General features: G+C 39.0%; 1 protein-coding gene across 3 annotated transcripts in view; it reads left to right on the top strand.

Moving 5' to 3' along the window:
* Positions 1–27,353, top strand: part of SYTL4 (synaptotagmin like 4) — a 57,249-nt gene that overhangs the window by 10,006 nt on the left and 19,890 nt on the right. The window contains exons 2-9 of one of the 3 annotated variants that reach the window (XM_043896889.1): positions 13,331–13,502; positions 13,746–13,961; positions 14,223–14,332; positions 14,573–14,675; positions 25,171–25,272; positions 25,742–25,817; positions 26,482–26,572; positions 26,721–26,788. In XM_043896889.1, the coding sequence (XP_043752824.1) occupies positions 13,393–13,502; positions 13,746–13,961; positions 14,223–14,332; positions 14,573–14,675; positions 25,171–25,272; positions 25,742–25,817; positions 26,482–26,572; positions 26,721–26,788 (876 nt within the window). In that variant the 5' untranslated portion in view covers positions 13,331–13,392. Of the gene's footprint in view, positions 1–13,327; positions 13,503–13,745; positions 13,962–14,222; positions 14,333–14,572; positions 14,676–25,170; positions 25,273–25,741; positions 25,818–26,481; positions 26,573–26,684; positions 26,789–27,353 lie in introns of those variants that run through there. The other 2 variants (XM_043896887.1, XM_043896888.1) reach the window with 2 other exon arrangements.

Below are 27,353 nucleotides of genomic sequence, written 5' to 3'. Positions count from 1 at the left end.
TTTTTTTGCTGTTTTAAACACTGAGCATTCTTATGATATATATTTGTGCATATACTTGAATATCAGGAGGATAAGTTTTTCAAGATGGAATGGCTCCATTAAAAAATAGTCAGTGTTGCTAAAGATTCAGAGATGTCTAGGATAATAAAAACTGACTACTATCCATTGGATTTAGGAGGTTGTTGGTGACCTTAGAGCAATTTCAGGAGAGTGGGGGGTGGAATGCTAGACTTTGATGGGTTGGGAAATATTTGGGGATATGAGGAAGTGGAGGCAGTGGATATGGACAATTCCTTAGACAAATATGTCTCTGAAGAGAAAAGAAAGGGTGGTAGTAGGGGAAGAATTGAAATCCAGAGAAGTTTTTTCTTTTTTCTTTTTAATTTAGGAAGACTTAGATGTCTTTAAAGGCTGATGGAAAGAGATAATTGATAGAGCAAAGTCCTTACCAAGTAAAGTCCTTATGCCAGATGGGAGAGGATCCCAGAATGGAATGGAGAGATTACCCTTAAACAAGAGGAAGGACATTACAGTTTTGAAGGAAAAAAAGTGAATAGATATAGTTAACAATAAGTTTATAGATTTGGTGGCAGGAGCTTGTCTGAAGGTGTTTATTTTTCCCTATGATGGAAGAGGAAAGGTAATCCTCTTAGAGCAAGGGGTTGAAGTGGAGCAGGGTTTGGGATGGAGTATTGAGGTGTTTGTGGAAAGTTTGAAATACTGTGATGAACAGGAGAGCAAGCTAGGACCACAGAAGCATAGCTGGAGTGTCAGGCAGTGTTGAAGTGAGCTTGGCAACCAAGAATTCATATTGATCATAATCCACCATATTGTGGTTTTTTTTTTCTCTAGCAGATCTCAGTAGTCCCAGTGCAGCATAAAGCACAACAGTTGGGCTCTTCCAGGGTTGTGTTTTTATTAGATATTTGCAATGAAAATGGGTTATTGAGGATGATGAGAAGAGTGCAGTTGAAACAATAGAATCCAAACTGTCTAGGAAAAGAAGTGAAGACAGGAAGGAGCTGACATAGTGGAAGTGAAAGGTCTCTGAGTACTACCTCCCCACCATGAGGTCTGAGAACTGGTGTAGGGCTGGGAGAGGTCATTGAATGAACAGGCCAGAAGGACAGGCAACTGTAGCTAGAGCAGGGTATTTGAATTAATGATATCAAATGTAGAGAAGTCCTGGGTGATAAACTTTTGGGTGTGGCTAAATATGATCTATGGTATTTTTAATGCCAGCTCAGTCATTCAACAAACATTTATTGTGTGCATATTATGTACCAGACAGCACTCTTGGCACTGAAAGGCACAGAGATGAACAAAACAAAGTCCCCTCTCTCATACAGTTAATTATCTAGTGAGGGAGAATATTCATTTTTATAAAGTAAAGGGCACCCTCATTGATATGCTGATTACTGATTGTGTAGTTCTGTTTAGAAATAATAGTAATACCAAGGTCAAATGTTTATGTATGTGGGGCTAGGAAAGTCCATCTAGGCATAGTGCCTTGCTTTATTGTAAATTACATTAACTGAATAATGAAAATTAAATTATCTTCCCCCCTTGGAACTTTTAAAGGTACTTTATTTGCTATGTCACAATTGAAGATAAAACAAATACATACACATGAAATTTGAATATTTTGGCAGTTTTAATTTTTTTATACTTTAGTAGTTTTTATAGTATTTTTTTTAATATTAGGATATTGCTTCTAGCTGTTGACCAGATGTTGATAATACATGTACTAATCTTGTTCTAGGGATTTGATGTAATGTGTAATTATGATTAAGTGGTTTAGGAGGCAAAGAGAGCTTGTATGTTAATATTGTATTTTTATTTTATATTCTCCAATTTATACCTACTCTTCTGCTTATATATACTCATATACACATTATTAATTTTATATTTGAAGGAAATTAGCATTTATTTTATGTCTTATAGGCCTTAAATAACACCTTAAAATTGTCTGCCACATATATAGTTCAATTCAAGTTCGACTACAGGTTATTTCATTGTGTTTAAAGTTTCTGTGGCCATGGCTAGATCACAGCATCCCTAAAATTAAAAAAGAAACCAAATGCATGAAATCACAGCTACATGTGAACATGGGTTGGATTAGTCATGAACCATCATGATTTCTCATTTAAGGGGACTGCGTGGGTGATTTTTAGGTGATGTGTCCTGCAAGAAAGAATTAGATGCTAGCTAGAGTTCAGTTTAGAAATCCCCACCATCTCTGACCCAAGCATGAGAAGAGGGTCTTCCCTGAGGGGCATGCTGGTTTATCAAAGCTGGTTGACTGAGGAAAGATAATGGAGTTTCACACCGTGGTGGTGATAAAGCTTATTGAAAAATGACGTGTCGACTCTCTCTAGACTTAAAAAGTGTTTTATGCGTATAAATGACCTGGGTTTTAAAGCATTCTGTTCTTTTTCGTGTGTGCTCAGTCATGTCTGACTCTTTGTGACCCTTTGGACTGTAGCCTGCCAGACTCCTCTGTCCATGGAATTTTCCAGGCAAGATTACTGTATGTGTAGATTTGCTCCATTGGTGGTCTTGTGGGGGTCTGGACTCTAGCTGACCACTGGGAAGCCTCAGTTGCCCTTTTGTTTTGGAGCCTTGATTTTTACTCTATTTTGTCTCTGCTCTTGCTTTTCTACTTTTTGATACTGTTTTTTAAATTTCTGCTATTTTGTTCTATATATCTTTATATTCCCTGGTGGCTCAGATGGTAAAGCATCTGCCTGCAATGAGGGAGACCTAGGTTCAATCTCTGGGTCGGGAAGATCTTCTGGAGAAGGAAATGGCAACCCACTCCAGTACTCTTGCCTGGAAAATTCCATGGACAGAGGAGCCTGGTAGGCTACAGTCCGTGGGGTCGAGAAGAGTCAGACACGGCTGAGCGACTTCACTCACTTCACTATGTATCTTTATGAGTCACTTTAAATGCAGTCTGGGACAGTGTATAAATATCTTTTAAACTTATCATTTCTAATTACTAACATTTGCTTAATGTTTATGCTTGTCAGCTACTTCCCTGCAGAGAGGTATGGTGATTTTCTATCTGGGCAAGAATGCTGATTTGATTTCTCAAATTTCATAGTAAGCTGTCAAAACTGCAATTTGCTCATATATTTTCTAAAGCATATGGTTAATAATAACAAAATTAAACAGCTACCAAAATTGAATGCTTATTCTAGACCAGGCACTATGCTGTGCCCTTTACTCGTGAACGTACTTGAATCCTCATAGCTTTAAGTGGCTCTTATTATTAATCACTTTTTGCAGATGGGGAAACAGATTCAGGGAGGTTGAATAACTGGCCCAAGGTTACACAGCTAAAAAGTAGTGAAGCTATGATTTGAACCGAGCTCCAGATCCAGTCCTTGTAGGCACTTTTCTATGCCATACTGCTTTTAATTAGAAATCTAGCAAATCGGAACTCCAAGTCCTAGTAGAAGTGGCTGTTCTGTGTTACAGAACATTCACAGGTCTGGCAGATTTTACCTCAGTGTTAAATCTTCAGTATGGCCCCTTTCCATCTCTTCTATCACTGCCCTCTACTTTGGGCTCTCATTGTCTTCCCCCTGGGTTTATACTAGATCCTCCTCAAATCTATATTCTGCAAAACTGTCAGAGTGATCTGAGTCCTTGCCTTCCTGAAAAGTCTTCAGTCGTTCTCATTGTCCAAGGCTAATTATCCATGTCTCTGAGCATAGCATATCAAGCTCCTCCTTGGATCCCCATTTGCCTCTTCCACATCCTTCCTTACAACTTGCTGTACAATATCACTGCACTTCTTGCCTGTACCACATTGCTTTGTGCCTCTATGCTTATGTTTTTGCTTTTGTAAATGCTGTGCCCTCTACCTCATTAACCATCTGGTAGATATTTACAGCCATTTCATGTGCTGCTGCTGTTTCATTCTAGTTCCCTTCCTCCAAGCTGGAATAGGTGCTCCAACTTGGCATTCTCATAATACCCTGTGTGTATATTTCTTTGATTACCATGTTCTTTTATGATTGTAAGTATTTCCTTCGATAGACTGTGTGTTCTTTGTGGGCAGATACTCTGCATTGTTTTGTGAGCACAGCACTTAGCACATAGTTGGCCTTCCTAACTAGTCAGCAGTTCTGTAAACAGTGCAGAATACAGAGCTCCAGGTCAGGGAAAAAGTAGAATTTCGAAGGCCTAAAACCACACAGACATTCAGAGATAACTACCAGTACAGGAGAGGGAGATCTCACAGAATAATCTCTGGGGCCAGATACATTTACACCATTTAATCTAGGAGCCAGAAGGGACTTCAGGGGACGAGAGTGGGAGTCTGTATCCAAGAAAAATTGGAAAGACCTGAGAATCTAGACTTAGCACCTTTGCAATTTGAATCTACCTTAAATTTATCTGAGCAACCTTGACTAGATATAGAAGACAAACACATTATTAAATGTTTAATAAACATTTAGATTTCTTTTCTTGGACAGACATCACCTTAAAATTGAAAGGGACAATTGATAAAATAACCAACACAGTGTCCTAATGTAAAACTTTTTGTTGACTGTAAGCAATGTTGCATGTCACTCAGCTGTTACCAACCAAGAGGATGTTCTCAATTGGTGCCTTTGTGTATAGACGGCTGGATCCAAACAAGGGGATTTAGGGAAGCCCTGCATCCCTGGGAACTTTCTTTTCTACATGGAGTCTTTTTTTGGAGGGCAAGGGTGAGTTTGGCAGGCTCACCACATAACATGCTTTGGCTTCATTTCTCCCTGCTCTAAAATCCTCTCTCTTTTACCTTTAGATTTTAAAATAGTTAGTTCTTTTCCTCCAAAGTGGGCTGGACTTTGCTAGGTATGCTTCACTCATGTTTTGGAAACCCGCACACATAATAGGTATTAATTCTGACTGTGCTAGATTGGTCTGCTTCAGATACGGTAATTGCCTTCATCACAATTAGCTAATAGAGTCCACTTCGGAATGTACCTTATGGCAGCATGAACTTCATTCATTAAACTACCCTACTTGCATCTGGGCAACTGCATTATAGTCATCAGAATGATTTATTCTTTCCTAATTAACATATAACTATATGTAAGTAGAATCATGATAATACATGGCAATTAGTAGGAATTGTTTCTCTTCACCCTCCTTTAAGCAAATTGTTTCCCAACTTTTTGATCACTCTCCCTTACCAGCAAAATTTTTAATCACCTCTAATATACTCAAGGGCTTCCCTGGTGTCTCAGTGGTAAAGAATCTGCCTGCCAAGGAGGAGACCCGAGTTCAATCCCTGGATGGAGAAGATTCCCTGGAAAAAGAAATGGCAACCCACTCCAGTATTCCTGCCTGGGAAATCTGAAGGACAGAGGAGCCTGGTGGGCTACAGTCCATGGGGTCACAAGAGTTGGACATGACTTAGCAACTACACAACAACAACAAATACACATAAATTTATTTACAAACTATATATTTCTCACTGTCCCAATATTTTATAAGGCATTTACAAAAATAAAGAAGGGTATGAGATGAAACAAACCCTCTTTAAGATTAATTTTAATATTTATTAATAGTGTAACAACCGTTGCTCTTTGAGAGCAGTGACACTGTGGTGCTTCATTTGAACAAAATCTTGGTTTATGATACAGCTACCTGAAGGTCTGATTCTAAGTTGTTTATCTTAATACTTCATTTTTTTTAAAAAAATTATTTTTGGTTGTGTTGGGTGTTTGTTGCCACGCAGGCTCTTTCTCTAGTTGCATCAAGTGGGGCAACTGTTCATTGCAATCCATGGCTTCTCATTGAGGTAGCTTCTCTTGTTGCGGAGCACAGGCTCTAGGTCGCCCGATCTTCAGTAGCTGCAGAATTTGGGCTTAGTTGCTGCACAGCATGTGGAATCTTCCCGGATCAGGTGTCAAACCCATGTCTCCTGCATTGGCAAGCAGATTCTTTACCACTGAGCCACCAGGGAAGCCCCTATACTTGAGTTTAATGACTGTTGTAGCTGAGACAGGATACCTCACAAAACATATAAATCTAAAAATTAAAAAGTGCATTGTTGGATGCACTTACTAAATAACAGTATAAATATTAATTTCAGGAAACAGTTATACAAATGTTTTGTTGTTGTTCCATCTTCTCAGCTCTCAGAATGCTGTCTTTTCGTCTTTTTAACATATGGTTCAGTGCTCATGGAATATCTTCATTTGGAAGGGCTAGAAGATGAAATACATCTTTTAGGTAATAATTAAATAATAATAGAAAAAAATTTCAAATCTACTCTGTATTCTTTATAAAAGCCCCTTTGATAAAAAAATATTTTACTGTTTGAATGCATTTAAAGTCTCCTACTGCCTTAGAGGTATTTTGGGAGTATAAAGGTGCTGGTTACAAAACGTTTAGTTACATTTAACCTTTAAACTTTATTTATTTATTTTACATTTAACCTTTAAACTTTAAAAAGTACATTTTTGAGTCATCATTTACGTACAATAAGCTGTGCATATTTAAAGTATGCAATTTAATAAAATTTGACATCTCTGTATATCCATGAAACCATTACCAAAATCAAGAAAGTAATCATATCTATTACCTTCAGAAATTTTCCTTTTGCTATTTTGTAATCCTTTCTTGGAGGAACCTGGTGGGCTACAGTCCATAGGGTCATAAGAGTTGGATAGCGCTTAGTGACTAAACAAACCACACCAATCGTTCTTTCCTGTTCATCTCTGTATTATATCCCTGTTTTCTCACAACCGCTGATCTGTTTTCTGTCACTATACATTATTTTTCATTTTCTACCAGTTTTATATAAATGAAATAATGTACTACTGTGTGTTCTTTTTTGTCTGATTTTTTTTAGTCAACATAATTAGTTTGCCATTCATCCATATTGCTGTGTGTGTGTCAGTAGTTCAGTGTGTTCTATTGTTGAGCAATGTTCCATTATGTGGATATAGCTCAAGTAAGAAAAATCCATTCACCTTTTCATGGGCATTTGGGTTGTTTCCAGTTTTTGGCTATTATGAATAATGCTGTTATTATCATTCACATGCAAGTCTTTGCATGGACATATGCTCTTGCTTTTCTTGGGTTAATACCTAGAAGTGGAAAGTCTGGGTCATATGGGAGATATATGTTTAACTTTTTGAGAAACTACTAAAATGTTTTCCAGCATGGTTGTATCATTTTATTAATACATTCCCACTGCAGTGTGTGAGAGTTCCAGTTGCTTCACATTTTGGCCAACATTTGTTACATTTTTAGTTTTAGTCATTCTAATAAGTGAGTAGTGGCATTTCGTTGTGATTTTAGTTTGCATCTCACTAAGAATTAATGATGTTGAACATCTTTTCAGATGCTTATTTGCTATTTAAATGTCTTTGGTGATACATTTACCTAAATTTTTGGTTCATTTAAAAGGTTTAGAGTTTTTTTGTCTCAAAAATCTTTATTTAAATAAAGATAAACATTAACACACATAAAGCATTGATTTTTCTTGGCCCTTGTGTCCCAATCCTGTGTTTCTTTTTTTTTGGTAGGGGTGATTAGCAAGAACTACTTTTTGTTTTTTTTTTTTTAATTGGAGTATAATTGCTTTACAATGTTGTGTTAGTTTCTGCTGTACAACAGCATGAATCAGCTATAAGTATACATATATAGCCTCCCACTGGAGCCTCCCATCCCTCTAGGTCCTCACAGAGCACCAAGCTGAGCTCCCTGTGCTATACAGAAGCCTCACACTAGCTATCTATTTTACACAGGGTAGTGTATATGTGTCAATACTACTCTCTCAATTTGTCATCCTCTTACCCCACACCATGTCTGTTCTCTACATCTACATCTCTATTCCTGCCCTGCAAATAGGTTCATCAGTACTGTTTTCTAGATTCCATATATATGCATTAATATACAATATTTGTTTTACCCTTTATGACTAACTTCACTCTGTATGGCAGATGATAAGTTCATCCATATCATTACAAATGACACATTTCATTCCTTTTCATGACTGAGTAATATTCTATTGTATATACATACCACTTCTTTATCCATTCATCTGTTGTTGGACATCTAGGCTGCTTTCATGTCCTGGCTATTATAAATAGTGCTGCTGTGAACATTGGGGTACATGTTTCTTTTTGAATTATGGTTTTTTCAGGGTGTATTCCCAGTAGTGGGATTGCTGGGTCATATGATGGTTTTAATTTTAGTTTTTTAAGGAACCTCCACACTGTTCTCCACAGTGGTTATATCAATTTACATTTCTACCAACAGTACAAGAGGGTACCTTTTTCTCCACAGCCTCTCCAGCATTTATGGTTTGTAGATTTTTTGATGATGGCCGTTCTGACTGGTATGAGGTGATACCACGTTGTAGAGTGTAGAGTTTTGAGAGTATCTTACATGTTCTGGATACAAGTCATTATCAGATATACTGTTTACAAATATTTTCTTCCAGTATATATAGTTTTTTTTTAAATTTTCTTATTAGCATTTTTCAAAGAGCAGAGTTTTTAGTTTATGTTTTAGCAAGTTCTGGATCACATTTTAGGTATTATATCTAAGAAATCTCTGCTTTTTTTGCATATGTCTACCCAGTTTACTCAGCACCATTTGTTGAAAAGACTGTCACTTCTCCACTGAATTCCCTTGCATATTTTTTTTCAATTATTTTTATTGGTTGGAAGGTAATTACTTCGCAACATTGCAGTGGGTTTTGTCATACATTGACATGAATTGGGTGGGGGGGGAGGTGGGAGGGGGGATCGGGATGGGGAATACATGTAACTTGCATATTTTTTTAAAAAAAAATTATTTTTGACTGTGCTGGGTCTTCATTGTTGCATGCAGGCTTTCTCTAGTTGCGGTGAGTGAGGCCTACTCTTCGTTGCTGTGTGCAGGCTTCTCATTGTGGTGGCTGCTCTTGTTTTGGTGCACAAGTTCTAGCCAGGTGGGCTTTAGTAGTTTTGGTGCTTTGGCTCAGTAGTTGTAGTACATGGGCCTAGTTGCTCCACAGCATGTGGGATCTTCCTGGACTAGGGATTGAACCCATGTCCCCTGCATTGGTAGGCAAATTCTTAACCACTGGATTACCAAGGAAGCCCCTCCCTTACATCTTTATCAGAAATTAAGGGACTATAAACATAAGGATTTATTTCTAGACTCTGTTCTCTTCCAGTGTCTACCTGTATGCTACTAAAACACTCCCTTAATTACTGTAGATTTATAATAAGTCTTGAAAACAGATTGTACAACTCTTCTAATTTGGTTCTGTGTATGTCTTGAATTTCACAATATGTTTTATAAATTGTTTTGCTTTAAGGAGTCAATTATATTTTTAAAGGTAACAAATAAGAAAATAATATTTTTTACCTGCATATTTTGGAGTAGGAAATGGCAACCCACTGCAGTATTCTTGCCTGGAAAATTCCATGGGCAGAGGAGCCTGGTGGGCTACAGTCCATGGGATTGTAAAGAGTGGGACACGACTGAGTGACTAACACACACACACCCCCACATATTTACTATAGCTTGTGTTCTTCATTACTTTTTACAGATCCATATTTCTATTATTTCTATCTGGTATTATCTACTTCTGCTTGAAGGACTTCCTTTAACATTTTTTTTTAATAGTTGCAGATCTGATTGTGATTAATTCTTTAAATTTTTGCATTTTAAAAAAAGGTCTTTATTTCACCTCTGTTTTTGAATGACATTTCACTGGGTTTAGAATTCTAGGTTGGCAGATATTTTCCTTTCAGTGTTTTAGAGATGTTCCACTGTCTTCTTGTTTGCATTGTTTCCAATGGTAAATTTACTTTCATCATTATCTTTATTCTTCTGAGTATGGTATGTTGTTTCTCTCCTGCCTCTCACCTGCTGGCTACTTTTAAGAATTTCTCATTACCATCTTTCTAAATTCCATATATATGTGTTAGTATACTGTATTATCTTTCTGGCTTACTTCACTCTGTATAATGGGCTCCAGTTTCATCCATCTCATTAGAACTGATTCAAATGAATTCTTTTTAATGGCTGAGTAATATTCCATGGTGTATATGTACCATAGCTTCCTTATCCATTCGTCTGCTGATGGGCATCTAGGTTGCTTCCATGTCCTGGCTATTATAAATAGTGCTGCGATGAACATTGGGGTGCACGTGTCTCTTTCAGATCTGGTTTCCTCAGTGTGTATGATAACCCTATATGCAAAACAGAAAAAGAGACACAGATGTACAGAACAGAATTTTGGACTCTGTGGGAGAAGGCGAGGGTGGGATGTTTCGAGAGAAGAGCATCGAAACATGTATATTATCTAGGGTGAAACAGATCACCAGCCCAGGCTGGATGCATGAGACAAGTGCTCGGGCCTGGTGCACTGGGAAGACCCAGAGGAATCGGGTGGAGAGGGAGGTGGGAGGGGGGATTGGGATGGGGAATACATGTAAATCCATGGCTGATTCATGTCAATGTATGACAAAAACCACTACAATATTGTAAAGTAATTAGCCTCCAACTAATAAAAATAAATAGAAAAAAAAAGAATTTCTCATTATCTCTGATTTTTAAAAATTTGACTATGCTGTCCCATGTGATGCAGTTTTCTTTCTGCTTCTTGTGAAATTCATTGAGCTTCTTGGATCTGTGAATTTGTACTGTTCATCAAATTTTAGGAAAAACTTGAGCCAGTATTTTTTCAAATGACTTCCTAACAAAGGGCCTATAAAAGAGGCTTAGCATTTTATAGTTCAATAAAGACCAAGAAATAATGAAATCAAGAAAGTGTTGATATTTCCAGAACCTGTGTAGCTTTGGTATGTTGTTTGTGCTCAGTGTGCTCAGTCGTGTCAGACTCTTTGTGACCCCATGGACTGTAGCCCATCAGGCTCCTCTGCCCGTGGGATTCTCCAGGAAGGAATACTGGAGTGGGTTGCCATTACTTTGTTTGTACTGTCTATTATTGTCTTGTTGGTAATTAGTTTTAAAAAGTCAAAGCACATGTGTAACTTCAAGGGAGAGCAGTGAAGGTAAGTATGATCCTTAGTTCCTTTCTCATACTCAGTCCTTCCTGGGCTCTTTGACTCTCAATATGACTACAACAAAACTTCTTGCCTTACTTCTATACCTGTTTCTTCTCTTACAGCCCCTGTCACTGTTACAACTCTTACTAGCCAGGTGTTTAACTTTGACATGCATACTAGGCATCTTTGCCTTCACCTTCATTCTTTCCATTCAGTCAGTCACTCCATTTTGTCAATTCTACTTCTCAAACCTATTTGTGTGCTCTTGTCTTCCTGTTCTGGTTTAGGTCTGCCCTGCAGCAGATGCAGTGAGTACATGTATTCCAAATGTGTGTTCCAGACACTGATGGGACTTTTAGCACACAATATTCAATTTTTTTGATACCTTTGAGAAGTAGTTCATTTTGTAGTTGAAAACCCAGAGGATGAGAGAGATACAGTGACTTTGCCCAGTTGGTTAAAAGCATAGTTAAATAAACTTAGGTTGTCTTTTTGTCCAGTAATCTCTCTGTATTTCTTTGAATGTTTTCTTTCCTGAAATTTAAAAGTAAGACTTATCTGTAAAAAAAAAATCAGAGCTATATAAAATAAAAAGTAAAAGTTGCCCCCCTCAGTTCTGCTTCTCAAGAGGAACCAATGATAATGGGTTTTGTTTTAGATTTTTTTCTTTGCATATACAAATGTATAGATACTTTAGCAAACAGATCATTCAAGTGTAGTCCTAAAATGACTCTTATTTTTCACTCAGGATCTATGTTCCTACAGATCTACCACATTTTAAAAATGGATACATAGTATGCCATCATATGGAAATATTGTTTTGTTTAATGATTTCTCTGTTAAAGAACTTGTTTTTGCTCTTACAAATAATATTTTAGTAACTTTCTTGTACATACACCTTGCATACACGTTTATGTGAATATTTCTATCAGCTAGATTCTTAGATGTGGTATTGCTTGCTTTTGGAGTATGCACATTTTACAATGTGTTATCTGTTATTGAATCTGAAGCTCCGATAATTTGGCTACCTGATGCAAAGAACTGACTCATTGGAAAAGACCCTGATGCTAGGAAAGATTGAAGGCAGGAGAAGGGGATGACAGAAGATGAGATGTTTGGATGGAATCACTGACTCGATGGACATGAGTTAGAGCAAACTCCTGAAGTTGGTGAAGGATAGGGAAGCCTGGCGTGCTGCAGCCCATGGGGTTATGAAGAGTCAGACTTGATTGAGCAACTGAACAACAATGTGTTACTGTACTTCAATTTGTCTTTTGAACCAGCCTTTCATACTATAGCTAGAGTGATCTTTGTAAAACAAATTTGAGTATGTGATTTCCCCATATCAAAAACAAAGCAACAACAAAGGTGTTTGATGGATTTCTATTCTCTGTGTCATCAACTTAAAAATTCTTAATTTTTAAGAGTATTTGAGAATTACATAATCAGGTTTCCAGCTGTATTTCCTACCATTGTCCCCAACCAACAAACATATACTCTGTTCTATAAGGCAAAATCCACCTGTTCTATAAAACCTTCCACATGTGTATAGTTCTCTCTCTTCTCTGTCTAGGCAAGATAGAACTAATTACTCCCTTCTGTAAGTTCCCATAACAGTTTATTATCCCTCTAAGTGTGCTCAGTACACTGTACTTTGTTTGTGTGTACATTTCTCCTCTACTACTCTGTGATCTTCTTCAGCACAGGAACTGTGTCTCACTCATCTTTGTATCTGTAGCACTTTGCACAATGCCTGTCAGAGTGGGTTCTCAACAAATGTGAGTGAAATAGGTGAAGATATTCTTGAGGTAGTGTTAGCAATAAGAACTTTGGGAGATAGAGTAGGTGATGGCCATTTTGAAGTGTAGTAGAAAGCTGACTGAATCCAGGACTCTGGTCAGGAAAGGTTTGGAAGGAAATAAGCTTCAACTGGCAGAGATCCCTGTGTGGTTTTCTCCACTATAGAGATCAGCTGTCTGATTATTTGGCTTAATAGATATGTGACTTGAGAACATTAAAAGTATTGAAAATTAGATAATTGAGGATCCACTTGGTGGAAGGAGAATTTGACTGAGCTGTTGTGTCCTCTTTCCAGACTGAGATGCTCATGTTGAAAGACCCAATTGTTTGCCAGAGTCATGAATAAATTTTTCTTCTTGAAAAATTAGAATCTTCATTTTCAGGGTAGGATTCACCAGGAAGTAGGAATGGTAAATTGGTCACATAGTTCTATGTTGTCTCTTTAGCCTAGCTCAAAGGGGAAATAGTAAATTATCTGTATAAAATTAGTTTTTATCTTATTTCAGGCAAATCTGGTGGCCTGGTAGCTTTGAAGAAAGAAGAGTAGAAGGAAAAACTAGGACAAGTCATGTCGGAGATACTTGATCTCTCTTTTTTGTCTGAGGTGGAAAGGGATTTGATCCTCGGTGTTCTGCAACGAGATGAGGAACTCCGAAAAGCAGATGAGAAAAGGATTAGGTAAGAGTCCCAGAAAAATCATGTTCCCAGGCCCTTAACCAATGATACCTGGACTTTTCCTTATACTTCTTATCTGACTTTCAGAGGAACTTGTGTATGAGGTTTACAGCTCCTCACTGGGTCAGGTTGGGCTCTGTTGCTTTCACAGAACTAAATAGTCTTACTGTTTCCACCCCTCAACCCATCTCTATCCAGCCCATGCAGCCTCCGAATCACTTGTGCTTCTCTTTTGGGTATTGGCAGGCGACTGAAGAATGAGTTACTGGAGATAAAACGGAAAGGAGCCAAAAGGGGCAGCCAGCGCTATAGTGATCGGACCTGCGCCCGGTGCCAGGAGAGCCTGGGCCGTTTGACTCCCAAGACCAACACTTGTTGGGGTTGTAATCACCTGGTGTGTCGGGACTGCCGCGTTCAGGAAAGCAATGGTACCTGGAAGTGCAAGGTGTGCACCAAGGAAATGTGAGTGTTACTTAGAGTTGAGAGAAGAAAGGGGGCCCCAGTTGTGGTTAGCATTTCTCCCCTTGTCCTTTATTAGTTGAATATCAAGGGCCATTTTTTTTTCATTTATTTTTATTAGTTGGAGGCTAATTACTTTACAATATTGTAGTGGTTTTTGCCATACATTGACATGAATCAGCCATGGATTTACATATGTTCCCCATTCTGACCAAGGGCCATTTTTTAAAAATCCATCTCTCATTTTCTTTTATTCCTTCCCAGAGAGCTGAAGAAGGCAACTGGAGACTGGTTTTATGACCAGAAAGTGAATCGCTTTGCTTACCACACAGGCAGTGAGATAATCAGAATGTCTCTGCGCCGCAAACCTGCAGGTACCAGACCTGTTGGGATATGGTTCCTTGAGGTGCTTGACCTCATTCATAGACCCTCTGGTGTGGAATCTTAGTGTATTCTTACTGGTTGTGTGTCTTCCTTCATTCCATGGGCTCAAACCATTTGTGGGCAACATAAAGATTGTGTTGCCATCCTTTCTGCAAGCATGCTGTGTTCCCCTCCCCCCACATCCTCTCCCCCATCATCACCCATATGCCATGCTTTTGTTTGTCTTGAAGTGAATAAAAGAGAGACAGTGGAACAGTCTCTCCTTCATCAGTCACAATTGGGTGATATCTGGCCAGGAAGAAAGATCATTCAGGAGCAACAGAAGGAGCCCAGGTAAGAACCAAGCAATCATTTAAAGAAATGACTGCACATGCCTCTAATTGTTTTGTTTTTTAACTTCTATTTATAAAATAATAGATGTTCATTGTAGGAAAATTTGGAAATTACAGAAAAGAGTAAACAAGGAAGAAAAAAAATTCCTAATCCTGTAACCCACATATAAGCATCAACATTTTGGTATATTTACTCTTTTTTTAATAAGAAAAATTTGAAGACAAAATGCAAATAACACAAACTCATTATTAAATTTAACCAGTATAGAAAACAATAAAGAAAACAGCAAATCACCCAAAACCTTACTACCCCAGTATTCATATTATATGAAGTTATTTCAGTTATGTTTTTTGCATATATATAGATAGAGGAATAGGTGGATGGATAGATCAAAAAACTTTTATAATATTGGATCATAATATATTAAAAGCTTTGGTTCATTTTACTTGAATTTAATAGAATAAACACTGAAATAAAATACAGGAATCACTAATCTTCAGATGAATGTTTCTTTACTGTAAAGTCATTAATATCCATCTAAATTTAAGAAAAAATATTATGAAAACCACTGAGCAGTTAGTCATTTTTGTGTGGTATCTTTCTGGTAATAGCCTTATCAAGCTATAATTCAGACCATATAATTCACCCATTACTAGTGTACAATGAAGTAGATTTTACAGAATTGTGCAACCATCACCTCAATTGATTTTAGAACTTTTTATTACCTTAAAAAGAAACTCTTGTACCCTTTAGCTATTACTGCCTCTCACCCACCTCCATATCATTCCCCATCCCTAAACAGTCTCTGATCTACTTTTAATTTCTATGTTGGACATTTTATTTAAACAGAATCATAAAATATGTGGTCCTTTGTGACTGTTTTTTCTCACTTAACATAATGTTTTCAAGATTCATCCATGTTGAAGCATGTATCAGTACTTCATTTCTTTTTATTGCCAAATAATATTCCATTATATGTAAATACCCCCATTTGTTTATCCATTCATCTGTTGATAGGTTTCGGTTTGTTCTACTTTTTGGACCAATGCTATTATGAACATTTGTAATGAGTTTTTATGTGGACATGTTAGTCCCTCAGTCATGTCTGACTCTGCAACCCCATGGACTGTAGTCTGCCAGGCTCCTCTGTCCATAGAATTCTCCAGGCAAGAATACTGGAGTGGGTAGCCATTCCCCCAGGGATTGAATCTGGGTCTTCTGAACTGCAGGCAGATTCTTTACTGTCTGAGTCACTATACTTTAATAAAAAAAAAAGAAAAATAATGAAATAAAATACTTAGGGAAAAGAGGAATTGCTTTTTATATACTTCTTTTCTATAACCCAAGGGAGGGCTTACCAAGGGATAGGATACCAAGGGAAACTTTCATGCAAAGATGGGCTCAATAAAGGACAGAAATAGTATGGACCTAACAGAAGCAGAAGATATTAAGAAGAGGTGGCAAGAATACACAGAAGAACTATACAAAAAAGTTCTTCATGACCCAGATAACCACAATGGTGTGATCACTCACCTAGAGCCAGACATCCTGGAATGCAAAGTCAAGTGGGCCTTGGGAAGCATCGCTATGAACAAAGCTAGTGGAGGTGATGGAATTCCAGTTGAACTATTTCAAATCCTAAAAGATGATGCCAGCAAATTTGGAAAGCTCAGCAGCGGCCATAGGACTGGAAAAGGTCAGTTTTCATTCCAATCCCAAAGAAAGGCAATGCCAAAGAATGTTCAAACTACTGCACAATTGCACTAGCAAAGTAATGCTCACAATTCTCCAAACTAGGCTTCAACAGTACATGAACCAAGAACTTCCAGATGTTCAAGCTGGATTTAGAAAAGGCAGAGGAGCCAGAGATCAAATTGCCAACATCCGTTGGATCATGAAAAAAGAAAGAGAGTTCCAGAAAATTATCTACTTCTGCTTTATTGACTACACCAAAGCCTTTGACTGTGTGGATCACAACAAACTGTGGAAAATTCTTAAAGAGGTGGGAATACCAGAGCACCTCACCTGCCTCCTGACAAATCTGTATGCAGGTTAAGAAGCAACTGTTAGAATTGGATATGCAACAACAGACTGGTTCCAAATCAGTAAAGGTGTATGTCAAGGCTGTATATTGTCACCCTGCTTATTTAACTTATATGCAGAGTGCATCATGCGAAATGCCAGGCTGGATGAAGCACAAGCTGGAATCAAGAATGCTGGGAGAAGTATCAATAACCTCAGATATGCAGATGATACTACCCTTATGGCAGAGATAGAAGAACTAAAGAGCCTCTTACTAAAAGTGAAAGAGGAGAATTTAAAAGCTGGCTTACAACTCAACATTCAGAAAACTAAGATCAGGGCATCTGGTCCCATCACTTTATGGCAAGTAGAAGGGGAAACAATGGAAACAGTGAGAGACTATTTTGAGGGGCTCCAAAGTCACTGCAGGTGGTGACTGTAGCCATGAAATTAAAAGATGCTTGCTCCTTGGAAGAAAAGCTGTGACCAACCTGGATAGCATATTAAAAAGCAGAGACATAACTTTGCTGACAAAGGTCCATCTAGTCAAAGCTATGGGTTTTACAGTAGTCATGTGTGGATGTGAGAGTTGGATTTTAAAGATAGCTGAGCAGCGAAGAATTGTTTTTTTTTTGAACTGTGGTGTTGGAGAAGACTCTTGAGAGTCCCTTGGACTGCAAGGAGATCCAACCAGTCCATCCTAAAGGAAATCAGTCCTGAATATTCACTGGGAGGACTGATGCTGAAGCTGAAACTCCAGTACTTAGGCCACCTGATGTGAAGAACTGACTCATTTGAAAAGCCCCTGTTGCTGGGAAAGATTGAAGGCAGGAGGAGAAGGGGACGACAGAGGATGAGATGGTTGGATGGCATCACTGACTCGATGGGCACAGAATTTGTGCAAGCTCTAGGAGTTGGTGTTAGGGAATCCTGGAATGCTGCAATCCATGGGGTAGCAAAGAGTTGGACATGACTGAGCAACTGAACTGAACTGAAGCGAGGGGCAAAAGATAACTTGGGGATACTGGGTTTCAGTCTCCTGAAATTCTCATAAGTGTCTTGTTGTTGTTCAGTCTCTCAGTCATGTCCTACTCCTTGCAACCCCATGGACTGCAGCATACCAGGCTTCCCTGTCTGGCTCACTCAGTCTTGAGTGTTTGGTCTCACTCAATCTAGCTCTAGGTGCATCCTCTGGTTTATACCAGTGCCCTGAGAGGTGACATCCCACACAAGGCTTGTCTGGGGTATATTTCTTTTCTTTATCTTACCCCAGGATTGCCTACTCACTCACTTAATCTGTACACATTGGAAGAAGTTTTGCCAGGCTAGATCTTTCTTCTGTTTTATTAGCCTTCACTTTTCAAACTTCATGTCTTGAGGCTTTATTCCTTTCCTCATTTGGTTGCTGCTGGCAAAGTTTTGACTTTTTATTTGTGTTTTCCCACCCTAACTTTCTCTCATCCAAAGAGAAATGAGATCTTATCATGTTTTATATGATTGATGGAAAGCAATATAGAAATATATCAAATGAGTCCCCAGTAAGTTTACTTCTTCTGCCCTAGACAGTTCTTATTGTTATTAATAATTCTGGTGTATAGACTACCACACTGTCTCAATGTACAAATATGAGTTGGATTCTTAAAATTTTAATTTCTTTTTACAAAAAGATCATACTATATATACATTGTTGTTGTTCAGTTGCTAAGTTGTGTCTGACTCTTTGTGACCCCGTGGACTGCAGCATGCCAGGCTCCTCTGTCCTTCACTCAGAGTTTGCTTAAATTCATGTCCATTGAGTTAGTGATGTTGTCTAACCATCTCATCCTCTGTCATCCCTTCCTCTTCCTGCCTTCAATTTTTCCCAGCATTAGAGTCTTTTCCAATGAGTCAGCTCTTCACATCAGATGGACAAAGTGTTGGAACTTCATCATCAGTTCTTCCAATGAATATTGAGGGTTGATTTCCTTTAGGATTGACTGGTTTGATCTCCTTGCTGTCCAAGGGACCTTCAGGAGTCTTCTCCAGCACTACAATTTGAAAGCATCAATTCTTTGATACTCATCTTTCTTAATTCCTTTCTTTGGGCTTCTCTGGTAGCTCAGATGGTGAAGAATATGCCTGCACTGCAGGAGACCCGAGTTTGATCCCTGGGTCAGAAAGATCCCCTGTAGACGGGCATGGCAACCCACTCCAGTATGCTTGTCTAGAGAATTCTATGAACAGAGGAGTCTGGTGGGCTACAGTCCATGGGGTCACAAAGAGTCAGACATGATTAAGTGACTAACACTATGCTTACTATGCTTTCTTAATTCCTTCAGTATTTTCATTACCCCATTTTTGAACTTGGTATCTATTAGACTGAAGAGATCTATTTCGTTGTTTGTTCCTTCAGGGGAATTCTCTTGGTCTTTTAACTGGGAGTGGTTCCTCTGCTTCTTTATTTTGCTTATGTTTCTCTTACTCTGTGAGTTTAAGAGAAACAAATATCTACTTTAGTCTTGGAGGGCTGTTTATCTGCAGGAGTGTTCCTGCGTAGCATAGTGTGTTTAATATTTTTTTGGCATGAGGGTTGTTTTTGGTTCGGGTGCTTACCGTCTCTTTCCTCATTGCATGTTGGCTGTTATCCCCTTGACAGGGAGAGTGCAAGTGCGCTCCCAGGAAGGCAGGTACAGCAGTTGGCACCCCGTAGTGGGGCCCTTAGTGGTAGCAGCAGACTGTGCCCTCTTCTGGGGTCTGAGATGGCAGTGGTGGCTCTCACACACCCCTGGAGCTTTTGTAGGCAGTGCTTTGCCAATATGAGAGTATATGGTTGTGGAAAGAAGCTTCTATGGCGAGCCCACCCCTCTCCTAGCTCACCCCCCGCTAATGGCACCTTGCCTGTCTGGCGGGCCCAGGCTTCTTGTTAGCACCGTTATGTGGCACACCACACCCTAGCCCCCTCAGGCTATCTTCATGCAGGCAACCCCAGTCCTCTCCCCAGCTCTGGCCTCTATAACCTGAGACTCAGCACCTAGCCCCCACCTCCCCAACAGACCAGTATCTAGGCTGGGGAATGCCATTGGCACTGTTTGTTCAGGTCCCTGTTCGCTTTGCCCTCTGCAAACCTGTTACTACACTCTGCTCTGAGGCTCTAAAGCTGCCCCTCTGTCCTGGCTGATCTCTCTCCAGTGAAGGAACTTTCCTGTGTGTGGAACCCTTTTCTCTTTCACAGTTCCCTCCCAGATCCCTCCCAGGGGCACAGGTCCCAGTCCTGATTCCTTTCTCTCTTCCTTTTTCCCTTTGTCCTGTCCAGTTATATGGAGATTTTTCTTTTGCCCTTTTGGAAGTCTGAGGTCTTCTTCCAGTAGATATTCAGTGAGGATATTCAGTGAAAATATTCAGTAGATATTCTGTGAGACTCATTTCACATGTATTTTTTATATATTTGTGGGAGAAGGTGAATTCTACATTCTACTCCTCTGCCATATTGACTCGATCCCCAACCATACCCATTTTTGATGAGGATGTAGAGCAACTGGCATTCTCATACAGTGCTGCTAGGAATGTCCAATGGTGAAGCCACTTTGAAAAACAGTTTAGTAGTGTCTTAACCAGTTAAACGTGCACCTACCTTGTGAGTCAGCCTTTAAATTTCTAGATATTTACTCAAGAGAAACACAAGAATACGTCCATACAGAGACTTGTGCATGAATGTTCATAGTGGCTTTGTAATTGCCAAAACCTAGAGATAACCCCAGTGTCTATCAGCAGGTGAAAGGATAAACTTTGCTTTGTTTATACAGTGGAATACTACTCAGCAATGGAAAGGAATGGATTACTGATACATGCAACAACATGGATGAATCTCGAAATAATCATGCTGAGTGAAAGAAGCCAAACAAAAAAGAGGACCTACTGTATGACTGTTTATATAAAATTCTAGAAAAATCAAGCTAAATGTTAATGACAGCAGATCAGCAATTACTTGGAGACAGGTCTGAGGAGGGAGAGATGGACTATGAAGGGGCATGAGGAAACTTTGGGGAGTGATAGATATGTTCAGTAGCTTAATTGTGGTGATGGTTTCACAAATGTATACATATAGTTGATTCATGTCGGTGTATGGCAAAAACCACAGTATTGTAAAGTAATTAACCTCCAATTAAAATAAATAAAAAAACTAATCAAATCAAACACTTAAACACGTGCATTTTATTAATGTTAGTTATAGCCCAAGGTGCAAATGGAAAAAAATGACAGAAAAATATAGCATTGGCATCTTCTTCTTTTTTGTTCTCATATGGTGTGTCATTGAATATATGTACTATGACTTTATCCACACAGCCTTGGTTGGGTGACTTATCTGTTTTTAGGTGATGAGCCCCTCCCCTTCTTTTGTGGATAAAAATGGCTTTTATTTCCTGAATTTGATTAACACATCTGACATCACTGGTCAGAATGTAATTTCTGAAGCCCACTGCTTCTGGCTGTCTATGATTTCTTGTCTCATTGGACCCAGAAGACTTTCATCTATCCTAAACATGAAAACAGATTAAGTGGCCATAAATGATCTTTTTCATAAAATTATGGGGCCTCACAAATAATCTAATTCAACTCCCTTATTTTTGCAGAAAAGAAAGCAGGATAAGTGATTTACCTTAGATCATACAGATAGTTAGAGCCCAGGACTCCCATCTCTAAGTTAATTTTTCTACTGCACAGATGTCAAATAATTGCTTTTTTGCCCTCGAGTGGTTTGTATCAGCTTTGGATCAGTACGTATTAATCTTTAGGAAAAAATACAAGCAGAAAACACTCTCCATGGACCACTATTAAACTGTCTCCCTAGAGGAAAGGTTCTGCTTTGGGTTCTTTGTTCTTTGGAGCAAAGAGGGAAAAAGAATGATTCTAAAGTGAAAATGAAATCAAGCTCCCTGCTGTGTTTTTGACTATAAAGCTAATATCTCTCTCAAGAAATGACACTGTTTCACCTCTGGCACCCCTAGGATTTCAACCCCTGCTGTTTGTTTTCATAGAGCTATCTCAAATATCATGTTATGATAACTTGGAAAGTTTATTCTCTCCTGCCTAAGACATTATAGATTTTGGCTATTTCATTCTGTGTTCTTTTCTTATTAATTCCTTCATTTGTTTGTCTATGAATGCCTACTATTTTCCAGGCACTGTTTTAGGCAATAGGATATACTGGTGAAGACAACAAAGTTCCTTGCTTGAGAAGTGTAGATTTGGGAGTGGGGGACACAGACAGTAAGTGAATGATCAAGTAAATATATGTCAGATGTTGACAAGTGCTATGGAGAAAAATAAAGTAGTCTAAAAGGGTGTACCAGGAAAGCGTGTATGTATGCAGGCAGTTTTATCTAGGCCAGTGCAAGGAAAGGCTTGATAATAAGATGACATTTGAGAGGAGACAAGCAAAGAGGACACAAACCCTGAGAGCATCTGGGGGAAAGAGATACTTTCTAGGCAGAGAAAGTATCAGGTATAACAACCCTAAAGTGAGTTTGTGTTTGGCACGTATGAGTCATCTGGAACTGGCAAGCAAGGGGAGAGGGTAGGGGATAAAGACAGAGGCTGGGTGAGAAGCAGATCATGTAAGATTTTGACACTTGTAAGGACTTTGTCTTTATTCCGAGTTAGAAGGAGGGCTCTGAATGATGTGATATTATTTTTTTAATTGGGGTAAAATTCATATAAGGTTAATCATTTTAACAGTTTTAAAGTATACAATTCAGTATCTTTTAGTACTTTCAGAATATTGTGCAGCCATCACCACTGTCAGATTTCAGAACATTTTCATCACTCCAAAAAGAAACCCTGTACCCATTAAGCAGTCACTCCCTATTTCCGTAACAACTAATCTGCTTTCTGTTTCTATGGATTTGCCTATTCTGGACATTTCCTATAAATGGAATCATACAGAATGTGGCCATTTGTGTCTGGCATTTCACTTTAGCATAATATTTTCAAGGTTCATCCATGTTGTAGCATGTGTAGAACTTCATTCCTTTTTGTTGTCAATAATATTTCATTATATGGCTGTACCACATTTCCTTTATTTGTTCATCTGTTGATAGACATTTGGACTGTTTCCACCTGTTGGCTATTGTGAATAATGCTGCTTTGAACATTTATATACAATTTTTTGTGTGTACACGTGCTCCCAGTTCTCTTGGGTGGATACCTATGAGTGGAATTGCTGGGTTGTGTGGTAATTCTGTATTGGAGATATATATATATATGGAGGAGACTATATATATGTGTGTGTGTGTGTATATTTATTCCACATTGCGAGGCTTGCAGGATCTTAGTTCCGCAACCAGGGATTGAACCTGGGCCCCTGGCAGTGGAAGTGTGGAGTCCTAACTACAGGACCACCGGAGAATTCCCTGGGTTTATATTTTTAAAGCTCATTTTAGCTGTTGTGTTGAGAATAGATTGTATGGGGACAAGGGCAGAAGTAGGGAGTTCAGTTAGGAGACTATTACAAGCATTCCTTGAGGTAAGGGGTCCAGGAATTGTGTCCTTCCCTTTAGAGATGAGGACTGTTGTTTTGAATGCCCAGGGTCATCCTTCATTAAACTGAAAAGAAATTCTGGTCTTCTTAATAATATCTTCAAAGCATACTGCTTATTTATTTTTTTTATTTTATTTTTTTTAATTTTTTTATTAGTTGGAGGCTAATTACTTCACAACATTTCAGTGGGTTTTGTCATACATTGATATGAATCAGCCATAGATTTACACTTATTCCCCATCCCGATCCCCCCTCCCACCTCCCTCTTCACCCGACTCCTCTGGGTCTTCCCAGTGCACCAGGCCCGAGCACTTGTCTCATGCATCCCACCTGGGCTGGTGATCTGTTTCACCATAGATAGTATGCATGCTGTTCTTTTGAAACATCCCACCCTCACATTCTCCCACAGAGATCAAAAGTCTGTTCTGTATTTCTGTGTCTCTTTTTCTGTTTTGCATATAGGGTTATCATTACCATCTTTCTAAATTCCATATATATGTGTTAGTATGCTGTAATGTTCTTTATCTTTCTGGCTTACTTCACTCTGTATAATGGGCTCCAGTTTCATCCATCTCATTAGGACTGATTCAAATGAATTCTTTTTGACAGCTGAGTAATATTCCATGGTGTATATGTACCACAGCTTCCTTATCCATTCATCTGCTGATGGGCATCTAGGTTGCTTCCATGTGCTGGCTATTATAAACAGTGCTGCAATGAACATTGGGGTGCACGTGTCTCTTTCAGATCTGGTTTCCTCAGTGTGTATGCCCAAAAGTGGGATTGCAACTCCTGAAGCTCAATTCCAGAAAAATAAATGACCCAATCAAAAAATGGGCCAAAGAACTAAACAGACATTTCTCCAAAGAAGACATACAGATGGCTAACAAACACATGAAAAGGTGCTCAACATCACTCATTATTAGAGAAATGCAAATCAAAACCACAATGAGGTACCATTACACGCCAGTCAGGATGGCTGCTATCCAAAAGACTACAAGCAATAAATGCTGGAGAGGGTGTGGAGAAAAGGGAACCCTCTTACACTGTTGGTGGGAATGCAAACTAGTACAGCCACTATGGAAAACAGTGTGGAGATTCCTTAAAAAACTGGAAATAGAACTGCCATATGACCCAGCAATCCCACTTTTGGGCATACACACTGAGGAAACCAGATCTGAAAGAGACACATACTGCTTATTTATGTACATACTTTAAGCCCCACTGAAGGGATTTAGTCAAGAATTCAGTCAACAAATAATTGAGTGCCCAGTCTATGCTGGTTTCTCTGCTAGGCATTGGGAACATAGCAATGAACAAAATATGTGATCACTGATCTTCTGGAGCTTAGTCTAATAGAAGAGAAAGACACTAAACAAGTTGTTTGTTTAAATTATCGTGCAAATTAAATAATTTGTATAAAAGACATAATAATTATGGATATGATTACTACAAAGACATCAGGTTGCTTTAGGAGAACATAGGAAGGCTACTAATCCATACTTGGGGTTGGGGCATGGTCAGAGATGTGGAGGAATTGACATGTAAAGAGAGACAGGAAGAAGGAGTAGATTTAGCCAGGAGTTTCAAGTAAACAAGAAAAATGGCCACTGTGACCATCTTAGGCAGAGAGAAGAGGAAAGAAAAGTAGCTTTGTCATATTCAGGGAACCAAGAGAGCTTCATCATTCCATAATGTAAAGTATAAGGAGAGGTGGAGGGTGAAAAATGAGTCTGTAGATATGAGCAGGGGGTCAACTCATAAGGATTTTTTTGCCATGCTAAAGAGTTTGAACTCAATCCCAAGGGCAATAGAGAACCTCTGAGCAGTTTTAAAAGTTTACTCAGCTCTTAGAAAGATCACTTAGGCTACCACTGTGAAGGAGTTGGAAGGAAGCCCAACACCCAGCAGGAGAGCCCACTTTCTTTATGTGTTGGCTCTTGGTTTTTATTGTAGCATGTCATTTGAAGTGCCAAAGCTGAAAAGTGGAAAGAGTGCACTGGAAGCCGAGAGTGAGAGCCTGGATAGCTATATGGCTGACTCGGATACCATGTCCAGGTGAGATGTCCCCAGTCCCAGCCATTCTGCTCAACTGAGCTTCCGTTTTGTTCTCTAGAGCCAGGGTGTGGGGTTCCCCTGCCTTTGGTGTTCCTGACTTCTGTACTTGGTAAGGTGAATGAAATATTTTCTCTGTTGCTGCAAGTCTCCCACTAGCACTTCTCTGAGCACAGCCTTCTGGAACACACTAACTTCCACAGGCTGCTGCATTTTGGAGGAGTGTTCTTGGACCCTTGGACCAGCATCAGTGGATGCTGCTATCCCTTAGGCATGGGGGTGTGAGTGTTTGTACAAAGCTACTTATCTGATTGTCTGCATTCCTTCAAAGTAAATCAGATGTGAAGTTTACCTTCTGCATTTGGTTACTGACCTTAAGCCAGTGGCTTTCCTTCCATAGAGCTTGGGTCCCTAGATGGACAGGGACGGGGGGAGAAGGTGATTTTATTACGGTTTCTGTATCTGCCCCCAGGAGAGACTCTCTGGATAAATCTGGCCTCTTTCCAGAATGGAAGAAGATGTCTGCCCCCAAACCTCAAGTAGAAAAGGTAAGCTTTAGTTATTGGTTGGTTGATCTCTCTCTTTCTGTCTTTGTCTCTCTCTCTCTTTCTTCTTCCTTTCTCAGGAAGAATTTAAATTAAGAATTGAAGCAAACAAATTTTAGTTCAGATTCCTGTGGTAGCATTTTCTAAGATTTTGGTTGAAACGTGAGAAAATAGGTTTTAGAAAGACACTTAGAGAATGAACTTGTGGTTGCCAGGAAGAAAGATGAAGAGAAGAGATAGTTAGGGAGTTTGGGATGGACACTGCTGTATTTAAAATGGATAACCAACAAAGCCCTACTGTATAACATGTGGAACTCTCCTCAATGTTATGTGGCAGCCTGGATGGGACGGGAATTTGGGGTAGAATGGATACATATATATGTATGGCTGAGTCCCTTTATTGTTCACCTGAAACTACCACAACATTGTTAATCAGCTATATCCCAATACAAAATAAAAGTTTAAAAAGTTTAAAAAGTTAGTGTAAACCACAAACAAAAAAATAGATTTTGTGCAACTTCCTAGGATTAAGTTAAAGCCCTAAGATTAAATTAATCTTTCTTTTAGGTTTGTCATAATTTAGTGAATATCTGAGTCTTCTTCCCTAGTCCACTCTTTCACCTACCCAACAGTCTTTTTCCATTATTTTGCCCTTATCTGTCCCTAGGAAACTCAGCCTAGGGGTCAAAATGTGGTATCTGTGGACGAGGGTGAAATGATATTCAAGAAGAACACCAGAAAAATCCTCAGGCCTTCAGGTAGCTGGTTTTCCTTCATGGCCTTTTGAGATTGAAGTTGTGAGTACTTGGTGGGTTATTGGTATGGAGAAGAGTATGTTTCTTTTGCTTTGGTTTTTGATTTTTCACTCAGAATATACTAAGTCTGTGATTGATCTTCGCCCGGAAGAAGTGGGGCATGAAAGTGGTGCCTTGGGAGACAGGAGCAAATCTGTCCCAGGCCTCAGTGTGGATATGGTAAGTACCCTTGTATTTCACCTGGTCACCATATGATATATATATTTATATATATCATTGACTTTGGGCCTCCCAGGTGGCACTAGTGGTAAAGAACCTGCCTGCTAATGCAGGAGACGTAAGAGACATGGGTTCAATCCCTAGGTCGGGAAGATCCCCTGGAGGAGGGCATGGCAACCCACTGCAGTATTCTTGCCTGGAGAATCCCATGGAGGATTCTGGGAGGAGTCTGGTGGGCTACTGTCCATAGGGTCACAAAGAGTCAGACATGACTTTGCATGCAAGCAAAGTTGACTTTACTACCTGATACTCTCAATTTACCTGTTTAGTTCCTTAGGAAAAGGTAACGTGAATTTTGATTTCTCCCTCAATCCTAAAGTAAATCTGGTTGCTAAATTGCTTAAAGAATGAGATTATATTTCATTATATTTCATTATCTCTTTTGTTTTTTAAACATTGCTTGATATATGGTTGGAGGCTCAAGTAAATACTTCAGTCAGTCAGTTCAGTCATGTACAACTCTGCATGCCAGGCTTCCCTGTCCATCACCAACTCCTGGAGCTTG

Source organism: Cervus elaphus, chromosome X (assembly GCF_910594005.1).
Source record: "Cervus elaphus chromosome X, mCerEla1.1, whole genome shotgun sequence".
Taxonomy (NCBI): domain Eukaryota; kingdom Metazoa; phylum Chordata; class Mammalia; order Artiodactyla; family Cervidae; genus Cervus; species Cervus elaphus.
The sequence above is the reverse complement of the archived record's forward strand: the minus strand, read 5'-3'. Positions and strand labels throughout refer to the sequence as shown.